At 44.2% G+C, this 15,709-nt stretch overlaps 1 protein-coding gene across 1 annotated transcript in view; it reads left to right on the forward strand.

The window, feature by feature from the left end:
* Window positions 1–15,709, forward strand: part of psmd1 (proteasome 26S subunit, non-ATPase 1) — a 96,270-nt gene that overhangs the window by 10,804 nt on the left and 69,757 nt on the right. Inside the window, exons 7-16 of the mRNA XM_083648151.1 lie at window positions 464–690; window positions 1,946–2,006; window positions 2,156–2,284; window positions 3,885–3,973; window positions 4,088–4,166; window positions 4,268–4,441; window positions 5,327–5,438; window positions 6,616–6,812; window positions 8,960–9,055; window positions 10,191–10,255. Coding sequence (XP_083504277.1) covers window positions 464–690; window positions 1,946–2,006; window positions 2,156–2,284; window positions 3,885–3,973; window positions 4,088–4,166; window positions 4,268–4,441; window positions 5,327–5,438; window positions 6,616–6,812; window positions 8,960–9,055; window positions 10,191–10,255 — 1,229 coding nt within the window. The remainder of the gene's footprint in view (window positions 1–463; window positions 691–1,945; window positions 2,007–2,155; window positions 2,285–3,884; window positions 3,974–4,087; window positions 4,167–4,267; window positions 4,442–5,326; window positions 5,439–6,615; window positions 6,813–8,959; window positions 9,056–10,190; window positions 10,256–15,709) is intronic.

A 15,709-nucleotide genomic window follows, 5' to 3' on the forward strand; every position in this document is an offset into this window, starting at 1 on the left:
AATTGTTTTACTTGCTCAAACCAAGCGATTCGACTATACTTAGAATCAGGGGAGACAATGCAACATTTCACTCACACACACACAAAAAAAAAAAAAAAAAAATTTCTTCCAATAAACGAATTTCGACTTTCAATAATAAAAGTCGACCTTGATAATAACAACGATTATTCGAAAATTCGAAATTCGATGCCCATCCCTACTGTAAAACAGTCTATTACACCGGAAGTGGAAGAAGCACCCAACAGGCATCATGGCAGCTAGAAATAAGGTCCTTATATAGAGACTGATTATTATAGTATTGGTTTGATGATATTACATTTATTTTTTGCTGATTAAATATGCTCAAAAATACGTTTTGTGCGCGGAGGATGAGATGCTAGATCTTAGGTTTATTGCCTGGGCATTTTGACCAACATTGTGTGACATCCCTCTCCCACCTCCTCTCCTCCCTCCTCCTCTCCAGTGTCTGATCTTCCTGGACGACCCGCAGGCTGTGAGCGACATCCTGGAGAAGCTGGTGAAGGAGGACAACCTGCTGATGGCCTACCAGATCTGCTTCGACCTGTATGAGAGCGCCAGCCAGCAGTTCCTCTCCTCTGTCATCCAGAATCTGCGCACTGTGGGCACGCCCATCCCCGCTGTGCCCGGCTCCACCAACACAGGCACCGTGCCCACGGCAGACAAAGACAGGTGGGTGGGGGGGAAAAGGTGAAGTGGGACGGCACGATGGATCAGCACTGTTGCCTCATGGCAAGAAGGTTCAAACCCTGGTCCGTGTTTTAGTTTTTTTTAGTTTTAGTTAATTTATTTGCACATAGTAAAAGGAAATAAGTGGATAAAATGATTGTGCAGGTAGAGACGAGAAACCCTAATGGGCTTATACGATGTATCTTACCTAACAACTTCAAAGCATGTTCTCCCCATGTTCGTGTGGGTTTCCTCCGGGTGCTCCGGTTTCCTCCTACCATCAAATCCTACTGTTATACCTCGTTCAAGACAACTCGGACCGCCAGAAAAAATGGGTTCCGACCTGTAAAAAGTGAATTGAACGGTCGTTCAGGCTGGAATTACAGCTCGGAAATTCAGGTATCATCCAGAGCTCCACTTGATTTGACAGTTGTTTGACTGTCAGGGTTATGATGCCATATTATTCACGTACGTAAATAGCGACTCCTTTAATCAATCACGCCGCCCGCTCGTAAATAGTGACTCTCCCCCTCGTTTCATCATGCCGACCACTCTCACTTCAACTCCTCATCGCGCACACCAACTAGAAGCCGGCTACACTTTGGATATAAACTGCAATATTGAACATATCCTCTTTTAACCATCGCCTCCTCTGCATCGCAGGCTTGAGTCTTGCACCGCTAGTAGCAGGGAGGGCTCTACCGCAGTTTGTACCGCATGCAAATTAGGGCTGCAACTAACGATTATTTTCATAATCGATTAATCTGTCGATTCTTTTCTCGATTAATCGATTAGTTGTTTGGTCTATAAAATGACAGAAAATGGTGGCAAATGACGATCAGTGTTTCCCAAAGCCCAAGATGACGCCCTCAAATGTCTTGTTTTGTCCACAACTCAAAGATAATATCAGTTTACTGTCATACAGGAGTAAAGAAACCAGAAAATATTCACATTTACGAAGCTGGAATCAGAGAATTTAGACCTTTTCTCTTAAAATTGTACTCAAAACGATTAATCGATTATCAAAATAGTTGTCGATTAATTTTCTGTCGATCGACTAATCGATTAATCGTTGCAGCTCTAATGCAAATACAAAATAAAGCCATGTATAATATAACCAAATAGAATAAGAAAGAATAAGAAACCACAGGCTACGAAGCAAAACTCTGCCCATCCTGATTTGAGTTATTGAGCTGATGACCTGTGATGAATTGGTTCAACTTTGAAGATGTAGAAATGTGTTTTTTGTTTGTTGCAGTGATGCAATGGAGACAGAAGACAAGCCTGGCAGCTCCCCTGCTGGGAAGCCGGCAGAAACTGTAAGCTCTTTGATTATTTCTACACAGTTTTCTACTGAAGCACCTTTTCAATTGGTGCTGCCCAACCCATCATGTGATTTCTCTGTGTTCTAGAAGCACCTTTTCATTTGGTGCTGCCCAACCCATCATGTGATTTCTCTGTGTTCTAGAAGGACGAACCTAAAGACCAGAACGCCAAGATGATCAGAATCCTCAGTGGGGAGATGGCGATCGAGCTGCACTTGCAGTTCCTTATCCGAAACAACAACACAGACCTAATGATACTCAAAAACACAAAGGTAACAGAGGCTAGCGTGGATTTCATAAACTGGGCTTCCATCCTGGTGTTATTACAAACTATCATTTGACAAGAAGAAATGGAATTGAAACTTAAAACAAAAAGATATATCATTAAGACTTTCTATTTTTCATGTGTTTTATAGCCTAGCTGTGTTCTACAGTCAAGAAGCCTATTTATTCACTTTTCAACCTGCTAACATAATTTGCACTTTAAAGGTCCTTACACATCGGGAGCGCTTTTTTCGTGCGATTCATTTGCACGTCAATAATATTTTCCGAACCTATATCAGTCAATGCATTTTTTCAGAAATTCTCTTCCAACGTGTAGACATCCCGTGGCTGTGATTGACACGTGGGTCAAAACTCGCATCGCAATTTTGTGTTTTATATTCACATCGCTCTTGATGTGTAAGGACCTTAACAAGGTTTGTCAACAGTTGTAATATTTGTGAACACTGCGGTACAATAAGCTGTTAAGTTGAGTTCCTGAATGTTCCAGAAACCTAGTTTCCACCAACAAGTCAAGCTGGCCAAGAACATATTAATAAGCCAGTGTTTACATGCTTGGATGAATTGTGGATTGTGTGTTAACACATTGAGTGCCAAGGACGTCTGTGGACGTCCTAAAAAAAAGTAACGAGGAGTGCCAAGGACGTCTGTGGACGTCCTAAAATCATAATTCATATTATTCCATAATTCTGCTGTTTAAGGTCGTACCTAGCCAGTGAGCATGAATCCCTTCAAGGGATCACACGGCGCCACCTTAAACATCGACACTCACCCACCTCAGATCCTTTACTTTGTGCAGGAGAAAGCAGGGAAAGACGTGATCAAAGGGGAAACCGATGCATGCTTCAGCCAGAGCCGTATAGATTGCTCTGTCTGCAGCGGACAGTTGGCTCGGCTGCATCCGTGCCCACAACTGAGCTCTTCTGCTTCTATCTATCTGCATATAGTTTCTCCACACGATTCCCTGCCAGAAAGCCAGCACCCGAAGCCGAACGGCCAAACCTTTTCGTTCAGTCGCGTTTGGCATTTCCTTGTTGCGCGCTGGGATCCGTCCGGGGCAAAAACGGAGTCTGTGAGAAAACAAACTGTGTGCGTGTGGGGAGGAGCCCGCAGCTCAGAGGTGGAGGGGGGGGGAGGGGGGAGAGGGGGGTGGGTCACGCAGGCTGCACAGAACCACACCACCACATCAGAAAACACCAGCCAGAGTCAGTGAATGTGCTCGAAATTAGAGTGCAAAAAGTATTCATAAAAGTCACTATATCTTGAAAAGTAAAAAAAACAAACAGCAGAAAACCCTTGAAAGTGCTCTTGTTTCAGAGGCTGTCATTTCATAATGGAACTGTCTAGAAACAAAATTTCTTCTTTGGAAGAAGCATGAGTGTCCAATGTTTCATTAAAGTCCAGCCCTGTCAATATAGCCCTAATAGAAAAAATTCTATAGCTGTTTTCAACTGAATGGAAGTGAATCTGGCACAGGCTCCAGACAATTTTACTGAAGCGCTGTGGCACTCAATGTGTTAACAGACAAGCAAAGTCCGTTTATTTGCTGCCAGAGCTTCTGCCAGAGCTTTTTGTTTTGGTTCCCTGCAGGATGCGGTCCGAAATTCAGTGTGCCACACAGCCACGGTCATAGCCAACTCTTTCATGCACACGGGAACCACAAGCGACCAGTTCCTCAGGTAAATACAAGTCAAACATGGAGTGTTCTGTCTGTATTTCATGGCAGAGGCAGAACAAAACATTCCACTCCAGAAATGTACTTGGTCAACCACATAGTTTGTGTTTACTTACAGAGAAAACTTAGAGTGGCTAGCGAGAGCCACCAACTGGGCCAAGTTCACAGCCACAGCTAGTCTGGGTGTCATCCACAAGGTATTTGGTTTTGTGTTGTATGCAAATCCAAAAGGTAAAGTGTGTTGTATTACAGATGGTCTCTATTTTAACTTGCTTTATAAATTGCTTTGTTGTTTTAGGGCCATGAGAAAGAAGCACTCCAGTTAATGGCGACCTACCTGCCGAAAGACACGTCCCCTGGCTCCGCCTACCAGGAAGGAGGCGGCCTGTACGCTCTGGGACTCATCCATGCCAACCATGGCGGTGACATCATCGACTACCTGCTCAGCCAGCTGAAGAACGCCAGCAATGATGTGAGTCGTTTGACACGTTTGCTTTGAATGCTGGAATGCTACATGCTGGAATGCTACATTTAAAGATGACATGTGGAAACATGTGCCTTTAACAAAATGATTGCTGATGTCATAGTTCTAGGAAATCTTTAAAGGAACTGGCAAGACTTGCCAAATCCTAGCGTTATAGAGGAAGGGATCATAAAGACAGGTGCATCGATTATTATTATTATTATTATTATTATTATTATTATTATTTTTATAATCAAATAAAATATAATGGAAGTACATGCAGTTGTTTATTTTAATTATGGATCATAATACAATGCAATTCTAAATGCACTTTTATTGTAAAAGTAGCCACACAGTGAGAAAAAAGAAAGTGAGAAAAAATAAATCATGTTTGGGAAAAAAAGGGATGCATCGATTTAAGATGCATCAATAATCGTAATCGAATCGAATCGTAGCCCTCTGAATCGTAATCGAATCGAATCGTGAGGCCAGTGAAGATTCACAGCCCTAGTTCTGATACCCGTTGGTTCTGATACCCGTTGGAGCATGCTGCCTCTGTCACTCAGTCTGTCTCTGTCTGTCTGTCTGTCTGTCTTGTCTGTGTGTGTGTGTGTGTGCCACCTGCTGGATGCTGTGGGTAGTGCTATCACTAATTGCAGATACCCGTTGGAGCATGTGATCACTGTTTGTGTGTGTGACCTGCTGGCTCTTGTGGGTAGTGCTATGACTGTTGGCCATTTCATCTGTCATTTATGACCTAATTCAGAGGTTTTCAAAGTGGGAGGCGGGCCTCCCCAGGGGGGCTAGAAGCACTTTCAAGCAGTTTTGCAAGTCAAAGTTGTCAAATGTATCTTTCCGTCTCTCATGTTGTGCTGCTCTCCTTCTGTTCCACAGATCGTCCGTCATGGTGGTGCCCTGGGCCTGGGATTGGCTGCTCTGGGAACAGCCAGACAGGATGTTTATGACCTGCTGAAGTCCAACTTGTACCAGGATGATGCTGTTACTGGTGCGTATAGGCCTGCACATTTCACTTGAGACACCACTAAATGCATTCCCATGCAAAACAATATGCTTCTGAATTGCAGAGTTGTTAACCACTGCTTCTAGCCATAAATGCCAATACATAACATTACGGTACATAGGGATGTGTAAAACACGCGCACGCACGCACACTAGCGGTGTCAAAATTAATCGTATAATCGATGCATCGCGATGCGGACGTGTGAATCGAATCGAATCGTTGACAGATGAATCGTTGAATCGTTTATGTTTAAATGTCTGTTGACATTCAGATTTTAAAGCACTTTCTAAATAAAAAAGGGACTTGATATTTATCTGACTGCTTGTATTAATTGATGAAAAAGTAGCCATGTGCAGTAATAATACAGAAAATTGAGGATTTGATACTTGGAGCTGTATCGAGATGCATCGTTGAATCGAATCAAATCGTTGACAGATGAATGGTAATGGAATGGTGAGGCCAGTGAAGATTCACAGCTCTAAACACAAACACTCTGCATTTAGTGGCGTTTTCAAGAGTTTAAAAACTTAACAAAACATCAGACCATTAAACAAAAAATTATTCACTTAGGACAGATGACCGATGAACAACCATTCACAAAATACAACTATAGAAAATGTGTTTCAGTCAATGTGTTTTTTGTCATTAACCACAATCCACCCAAAATACTAGGCTTATGTATGAAATAAAGATGAAAACTAAAGTTAGTTTTGTACAGCTTCACTTACGGTAGTTACTTTTTTGGTAAAGCTTTGCCTTTATTATGCCTCCGCCGGTGATAGCCAGGCGGAGGCATTATGGATCCGGGTTGTCCGCGTCCGTCCGTCCGATGTTCGTTAACGCGATATCTGAGGAACGCCTTGACGGAATTTCATCAAATTTGCCTCAAACATCGACTTGGACTCAAGGATGAACTGATTCGATTTTGATGGTTAAAGGTCAAAGTTCAAGGTCACTGTGACCTCACACACCCAATTTCCAAGCTCTGTAACGCAACATCTCAGGAGCACCTTGAAGGAATTTCTTCCAATTTGACTCAAATGGCGATTTGGACTCAAGAATGAACTAATGGCGGAGACATAAATCCGCGGTGCGGTTAACCAAAATGTTTTCTTTCACACTAGTTTGTGTTCTTTGGTCATAAGCTCTTGTGTGTCCCCAGGCGAGGCAGCGGGGCTGGCCCTGGGCCTGGTCATGCTGGGCTCGAAGTCGGCCCAGGCCATCGAGGACATGGTGGGCTATGCCCAGGAGACGCAGCACGAGAAGATCCTGCGCGGCCTGGCCGTGGGCATCGCTATGGTCATGTACGCACGCATGGAGGAGGCCGACGCCCTCATCGAGAGCCTCTGCAGAGACAAGGTGAGGCTGGCACAAGAGAAAACCACTCAGAGAAACCACGCTCATTTCCATGACTACAACAGCAAAACGTATGGCAGCCATCTTGAAGTGTAAGAGATATTAGCCCTGTTCCAAACCGGTCCCTATGACAGAAATAGTGGACTCTATATAGTGTGTTGGCATTTTGTACTAGTGTCCAAATTCCCAACTGTTCCCGACTGCTGGTCGTGTTTACCAAAGAAGAAGAGTGAGGTAGTGTCCGAAGCGTGTTTGATCATTCCCCATATAGTTCATTATGATGAACACTACATAGGGAATTGTGAATGAGTGAACCATATAGTTCATTATGATGAACACTACATAGGGAATAGTGAATGAGTGAACCATATAGTTCATTATGATGAACACTACATAGGGAATAGTGAGTGAGTGAACCATATAGTTCATTATGATGAACACTACATGGGGAATAGTGAGTGAGTGAACCATATAGTTCATTATGATGAACACTACATGGTGAATAGTGAGTGAGTGAACCATATACCGTAGTTCATTATGATGAACACTACATGGGGAATAGTGAATGAGTGAACCATATAGTTCATAATGATGAACACTACATGGGGAATAGTGAGTGAGTGAACCATATAGTTCATTATGATGAACACTACATGGGGAATAGTGAGTGAGTGAACCATATAGTTCATTATGATGAACACTACATGGGGAATAGTGAGTGAGTGAACCATATAGTTCATTATGATGAACACTAATAATAATAATAATTCATTTATTTTATAAAGCGCTTTTCAAGACCCAAAGACGCTTAACAGAGAAACAAAAGACAAGCAACAGGGAACAGAAACAGGTAACAGGCAACAGTTACAGGGAACAGTTACAAATACCAGTGGCAGTTCAGGGCAAGGTTAGTCAAGTCAAGTCAAGTTTATTTATATAGCCCTAATTCACAAGCATGTCTCAGAGGGCTTCACAGAAAGTATGTCTAGCTGATTCTAGCTAACACACAGTAACAAGAATATACAGAATAAAGATAACATTTGAACATTTGAAGAAAGCAGGAGAGGGAGGAGGGGGGAGGTTGTATGGAGAAGCAAAGGAGAGGAAGAGAACAGGAGGGAGGGGCAGGTGGGGGATGGGGGGGCGGAGGGTGATGGTATGGAGGAGGTGGTCAGGGGTAGGGGAGGTTGTAAGCTTGGGAGAACAGATAGGTTTTAAGTTGGGTTTTGAAAGTGGGGAGTGAGGGAGAGTCTCGGACGGTCTGGGGGAGGGAGTTCCAAAGTCGGGGTGCGGCGCGGGAGAAAGCACGGTCACCAAAGGTTTTGAGTCTGGATGGGGGGACGATGAGGGTGGCAGTAGAAGAGGATCGGAGTGTACGGGAGCGGCGATGGGGGATGAGGAGGTCAGTCAGGTAGGGGGGGGGTAGGCTGTGGAGGGCTTTGAAGGTGAGGAGGAGTAATTTGAAGTCGATGCGTTGCTTGACGGGGAGCCAGTGGAGAGAGTGGAGGACAGGGGTGATGTGTGAGTGAGCAGGCGGGCGGCTGAGTTTTGGACCATCTGGAGTCTATGGAGGGAACGGGAGGTGATGCCGGTGAGGAGGGAGTGAGTGAGTGAACCATATAGTTCATTATGATGAACACTACATGGGGAATAGTGAGTGGCCATTATCTTGATACGTCAGGAAGTGGCTGTCATGATGATTCTGTTTCTGGCGTAGTAACACAATTCATATGGACTGAGTCACACACTACAGGCACAACATGACTATATATAGTGCACAGACAGACAGACAGACAGGGGACCTTACTGTCTGCTTTGACTTGATTCACTTGGCATGAAAAGGAAGTGGGGAAGAAAGATCTTCTCCGTGTATATCTTGTCAGCCCATCACACACTAAATCTCACAGTTGGCATGTGCAGTTCCGAAGCTTGACACACGGAGTCCTGCATGTACTCATGCATTCTCGGCTTGCGTGCGTGTGCGCTCCCATGTCCAATGCGAGCCTCTTCCTCTGTAGTCTGTGCCAGGAATCCTTCTAAAACAGCTGCATTATGGAAAATGACTCCCGACGATGTTGATGGTACTTGTGCGTGCAGACGCCATGTCTGAAGGCTCTGCTTCCCCTCACTGTCTGTCTCGTCTGCTGTAGGACCCCATCCTGCGGCGCTCTGGAATGTACACGGTGGGCATGGCCTACTGTGGCTCCGGGAACAACAAGGCCATCCGACGCCTGCTGCATGTCGCTGTGAGTACTTCCTGTTTAGTCCTATTCAAAACACAACGCTTTTCTGACGTGAAGGCTGGCGGAACACGCTGCTGATGAAACAGACACCATGTGACGGAGCTGCACATCTATAGCTGCAGTTATAATTGGAAGATGTTGAATATTGTGATCACAATCGTTAATCATCATTATTGGTTTTGCTTTTTTTTGCGAGCAAAGCATATTATTGTATTACAGTTGCGTTATAATTTAAAGAGCATGTTGCAGGTTGGAGACCACACCTCACTACTATAATAAGGTGACTGCGCTACTGTGCACACAACAAGCACAATATTTGTAGTTGCATTCATATGTGGGAGGGGTTTATAGCAGTGGGATTTAAAATGATAATAATTTAAAATCAGACATCTGCATCTGGATTAATTTTTGTAAAGGAGCTGGTCACTGTTCCTGAAATGGCTCTGTGATGTCACAGGTGTTGAACGCCCATTTAGAATGCCACCTTTTTCTGTTAAAAATAAATAAAATGAATAATAATAATTGGTGGTATTTTCATACTAATTATGAGCCCAAAATGTAAATTCACGAGACAAATAAACCTGCAACATGCTCGTAAAATCGTATCTTTTCCACAGCACATCTGTTGCCCTTTTTCTTTGGAAGCAGTGGTAGAGCTACTGAAGCCACATTCATTAGCTCTACTACTTTCTCCTGTAAAGCAAATTTTATTTTTGAACCTTGTAAATGAACTTATTATTTAGGCCACACAACATTCAGTAAGTAGGAGAAATATATCCACACACACCTGCAGAGGAGAAAACAGGTTTGTCACACAGCAATTCAGAATGAACATGCTTTCAAAATGAATGACCTTCATGTCATTCAGTCAGTGTGCTTTCAGTGCCTACATGTGCTAATACAATATACTCTATGAGGTTGAAGTGTCACATCCTAGTGAATGTGGTTGAGCTTGGTGTCCTGTAGATGGCAGCTTATGCAAACTCAAGCTGATAACTGCTGTGCTAGTGCAGCAGATGCCTCATAGTACTGTGAGCAACCTGGTTGAAACCACAAAAGCTTCATGGTGGGACTTGCTGACTTGCTGAGTGTGGAGTCACCTTTGGTTAAGTGATTGCTTCGTTTGTTTACCTGGCAGGTGAGCGACGTGAATGACGACGTCAGAAGGGCTGCCGTGGAGTCCATCGGCTTCATCATGTTCAGGTAAGGTCCAGACTGCATGACTGGCCTCTCTGCTACGGCTGCACCGTTATGCTGGTCAAAATGATAATCACTATTATTTTTGATCAATATTGAGATCACGATTATTTAACACCATTACACTTTGATTTTGCGAACACCATGCATTTATTGAACTTATTGAAAATGATTTGGGGGGGGGGGTTTCTTTTAACTGTCATCTTAAATGGCCTGCATTTATATAGCGCTTTTACAGTCAGTAGGTACATTCACCCATCGTCTATCAAGGAAGGTTTAAAAATATATGGACAAACACGCCGGCTCTCTTTTTTCAAGTCGAGCTGAAACAACACGCACCACAGCGTGTTTGGGCTTTGGGCGAGGTTTTCCCTCGCAGGGTTGCGCTGGATTTACAAAAATGAGGTCAGCATTGCTTTAGATTTTCTTGTTTTCATGATCTTGGGAAGCCAAAATCCTTATCGCAATTAATAGTAATTGTGTGATAAATTGTGCAGGCCTAATCTCTGCTCAGAGCCTCAAGGCTTAGCCAAACCTCCACTATTTAATTCTCCCCTAAACGAACACACAAAGACTGCATTGATTCCACCCAGAGCACAAGATCTGTTTTCCCCCTGAAGGACTTTGAAGCAGGTCCTTGAGGGCGGTTGATTGGCTGCTGCTGTAAAGTCTGAGAAAAAGCTTGAAAAGCACCCATAACACACTTTGATCCGCTTTGTTTTGATTCGTCTAGTGTTTAATCGGTAGTTCTGTTGAATAATTATGTGCAATTGTCAGAGAGGGATATATGATCTCTGTAAAATGGTTTCCTCCTCCCCTCAGTGAATGTGTGCCCCTAAAGCACAGTATTGTATGTGATGTGCCTTAAGCCTACCCTAGCCTGGTAAACCAGCCGGTCGACGTGAACTCACATTTTCATTTCGTTCTACCAGACCATCTGGCCTCACGCCCTGGGAAGGGTATTTGCAGAAATTGCAAAGCGTTCTAGACGATCAGCGAACCACCTCGTAGTTGACATCGTAACCGGCCAATTGGGAACGCCGCTAGGAAAACAATAATGGCCGCCTCCTTGCCTGTCCGCCTCGAGGAGTAACGTCAACGTTCGTCGAGTTTAAACAGCCATAGCATACAGTGCAGTTATTGCAGAAATAGACTCAATAACAACAATTAAACAAGTACAGGAGTATGCATCAGTGGAAAATGTGTTTTTGCCGTTCTGCCGAGTGGATTTGGGCTTGACTGGATCCAACGCCGATTGGCTGAAGGAGATGTCTGTCAATGCAAGTAGACCCGCCCAACTTCCGCCCACTGCAAAAACACTGTGTGAAAGCTTAAGGCCAGACGGTCTGGTAGAAGGAAATGAAATGTACGTTGATTCATTCATAATGAATGAGAGAGAGCCCCCTGCTAATGAATGATACACACCTAATGCACCTATCCACACTGTGGGCCCAATACGCTTTGTTTTTCGAGCCACAGCTTTCCCCATGTCCTATGTTCTGTTTGCCTCACTCCATGTCCTATGTTCTGTTTGCCTCACTCCATGTCCTACGTGCTTCTGTTGTCCCGACCACACCCCTACATACTGTATGTCTTTATGTTGACTTTTGATCTGAATAGACAAGATTGGTGACATGACACGAAAGATATTCCTCTTGTCAACGGAAGCTGCTCTTCCTTGTCCTTCTCAGTCATGATACATTTTGTTCTGTTGCCGATTTTGGCCACTTGTCACTCACACGCAGACGTGCACGCAGACGTGCATGTTACTCATCACTCACACGCAGACGTGCATGTTACTCATCACTCACACACAGACGTGCATGTTACTCATCACTCACACGCAGACGTGCATGTTACTCATCACTCACACACAGACGTGCATGTTACTCATCACTCACACGCAGACGTGCATGTTACTCATCACTCACACGCAGACGTGCATGTTACTCATCACTCACACGCAGACGTGCATGTTACTCATCACGCAGACGTGCATGTTACTCATCACTCACACACAGACGTGCATGTTACTCATCACTCACACGCAGACGTGCATGTTACTCATCACTCACACACAGACGTGCATGTTACTCATCACTCACACACAGACGTGCATGTTACTCATCACTCACACACAGACGTGCATGTTACTCATCACTCACACACAGACGTGCATGTTACTCATCACTCACACACAGACGTGCATGTTACTCATCACTCACACACAGACGTGCATGTTACTCATCACTCACACGCAGACGTGCATGTTACTCATCACTCACACACAGACGTGCATGTTACTCATCACTCACACACAGACGTGCATGTTACTCATCACTCACACACAGACGTGCATGTTACTCATCACTCACACACAGACGTGCATGTTACTCATCACTCACACGCAGACGTGCATGTTACTCATCACTCACACGCAGACGTGCATGTTACTCATCACTCACACACAGACGTGCATGTTACTCATCACTCACACACAGACGTGCATGTTACTCATCACTCACACGCAGACGTGCATGTTACTCATCAGGCAGCAGAGCAGCGTCTGGCTCAAGTGCAACAACAGCAGGGCGTCCTCCCGACTCCATTTTAAGCCCAAAAAAGGCTCTGTGATATTCTGCGTGATCAATTGGCCGCTAGATAAACTCTTCCTGTGTTTAGAGAGGCTTCTGAACGGCAACAATTCCGCTACGCTGCTCTTCTCCCTCGTCCCACCCGCATGGCTCTGTGGACACCCCCTACCTCACTCTCTCTCTCTCTCACTCTTTCACTCTCTCTCTCACTCTCTCTCTCTCACACACACCTGCACTTGGAAAAACAAGTGTCTCTCCAGTGGGAGTCCTAATGTCTTCGTTATTCTTACTAAATCAACAGTTTCTGTTCATGAACACGGAGTTGTGTTAAAATAGTTGTTAGTGTATATACAGTGTGGACCGCTTTAATCTAGGCTTTCTGATTGCCCCCCCCCCCCTTTTTTGGGGGGTGGGGGCGTAGTAGATGTACATGGGGAGGTGTGGCTGAGCAAAAATAACACAAGGTAACACGCTACTCTAGCAGTAAGGGTCCCACGCAAGACCGGAAAAAAATGGCCACGCCCCTAAGATGATGAAATTCCTACCCTGGCTGATGGTGAACCAACGAAACATGTTGTTAGCCCGTTGTGCTATCAGCCATTTCATTTGACTTTCTGCTATCAGCACTGCAAAATGCATATTATATCATCATAATCATCAACATAGACTGGAAGCCTTTGCTGGTGAGGTCACTGTCATGACACCGCAACTTCCCTGCAAACTCATTTAAAGCTATTCACCTTATTCCTGGACTTACGTTTCCCATGATTCTCAGCGGTTGCCGGTTGTCGACTTCCTGTTTAAAAAAAATTCATCAGCAAGGACGTGCGCGCAGCTGTCAAAGAGTGGGAACATTTAGCTGAGGTGAATGTCAATTCACTCGTGCTGTATCGGCTTATTTTAGCCGAAATTGCTAAAAATAGTATGTGGTTGCATAGCGGCCGCTTTTGTTTTGAAGGATAAACGTCCAAACCGGAACTCTTATTATTTGGTCATTGAACGGAGCTTTAGTGGTCTCTCTCTTTCAAGATTCAAGATATTGTCACTCCGTTGTACAATTATGCACGTGTGAAATTATTGTGCTGGGGGCTCCATTACAAGACATAGGTGTCAAAGTCACAACAATGATTATGATTATTTTCAGTCTCTTTCACTATGAACGGTCCTGGGCGGAAACAGGCAACCGGCAGCTGGAAACAGAGAGGGAGGTGTCATGGAAGCGTCCACTGTCTCACCAGGAAACTCGTGACTAGGCCACGCTTTGTTTTGATAGCACTTTGTAATGTCCACTAATTACGCTGATAATGACATTTTCTTCTCTCGTTTGAAGTCACTTTTTGAGCTGTTTGCTGAGTCATCTTCTGAGACTGTCTGGTTTACACTGTGTTTATCTTGGCTCTTATGTTACTTTTGTCATAGTCATTTGTAGTTCATCAAAGGGACATAAGTCACTGTTGAAATTGAAGCAGCAGAACAAGGTATTAAACATGAAAAACAATGGCTCCAAATGGTTTAGAAAAACAGACATGTGAAGTATTTTGTGGAGCCTGTGTTCTTGGAAGTCTACAATCACATAGTAAATGCAGTTTCCTTTCAGCCAAGCCCACAGTTCAGCAACACAGAAACTCTGTGTACATTTTATTGAAAACATTCAGCTTTCCATTTGCTCCGGAGTTTGTCTTCCTTGCATTACATATATACAGTATTTCAACTGAATAAATACTGCAGTATTTTTGTAACACCAGACCATTGACATTTCCAAAACTTCAAGCAGTAATACACATGCTTTTGTAGAAGCACTGCCCAAAGGTTTTGCAGTTATAATGGGTATCATTTTGCGAGTGCAATAGGGCTGTCATGATACCAAAATGTCTATCAATATGCCATACCATTCCACGAGGGGGGGATAATTTTCAATATTTTTCTTATATTGTTTGTACGTTAAAATATAATTTAACATGAAAACAATATTTTAAAGCCGTCTTAGATCAAACAAGGCATTTTTGATTGACAGGTGTCAAACACAGTCTGGATTTGCTCTTTTTTGATTGAGGGGAGTGAGCTTATACTGCACAAGCATGTGAAACATCACATCACCTCCTGACCTCTGCAGCACAGAGACCCACACTAGTGCCTTTCATATCCGACAACACAAACCAGACAGGTGGATGACACCAGACACAGACACAGTCTCCGTAATGTAGGCCTGATCAAACTCATTCAAAACTTACACAGCAGATGACCCCTGCTGCTGCTCAGGATACTTTTAGCTCGATGAAGCAAAAATACCCACCAATGACGAGCCGTGCTAGAGTTACGCCCCGTGCAGAGTACAGCGATGTTTTTCGCGTGTAGACGCCTGCTGGTGCCTGCTGGTCTCTTGGTGCTGCAGCTCGATTGGACTGTCTTGCTGTATTTCCGTCTTCCAATTGGTCGATTTCAAACTGGCCCCTCCTCTCGCTCTCGCTGCCGTCCGCCAAAGCGTGCTGGGGATATGTGGCGACGCATCCAATACAAAATGAATGGGCAGCAGCGACAGCAGGCGTCTACACACGAAAGAGGTCAAGTAGGTGTGCACCGGGCGTTAGTGGATTATTATTGACGGAATGATTTGAATCCGTCTGGTCGAGCCTTCTGATTGGGCCAGGGGACAATGCATCCAAACCGGACAGACTGGGGAAGCCATTGTGTGTGTGTGTGTGTGTGTGTGTGTGTGTGTGTGTGTGTGTGTGTGGCTAGTGGAGGCAGAGAAATAACGTTTGATTTTTCATTCAGAGAAAGCACTGCTGGTTTTGATACTGTTGCAAATGAGTATTGTATCCAAATGTATTTCAAATGTCTTCGATAAGTATCGATAACATTACTT

The sequence above is a fragment of the Poromitra crassiceps genome, assembly GCF_964638095.1.
Source record: "Poromitra crassiceps genome assembly, chromosome: 12".
Lineage (NCBI taxonomy): Eukaryota > Metazoa > Chordata > Actinopteri > Beryciformes > Melamphaidae > Poromitra > Poromitra crassiceps.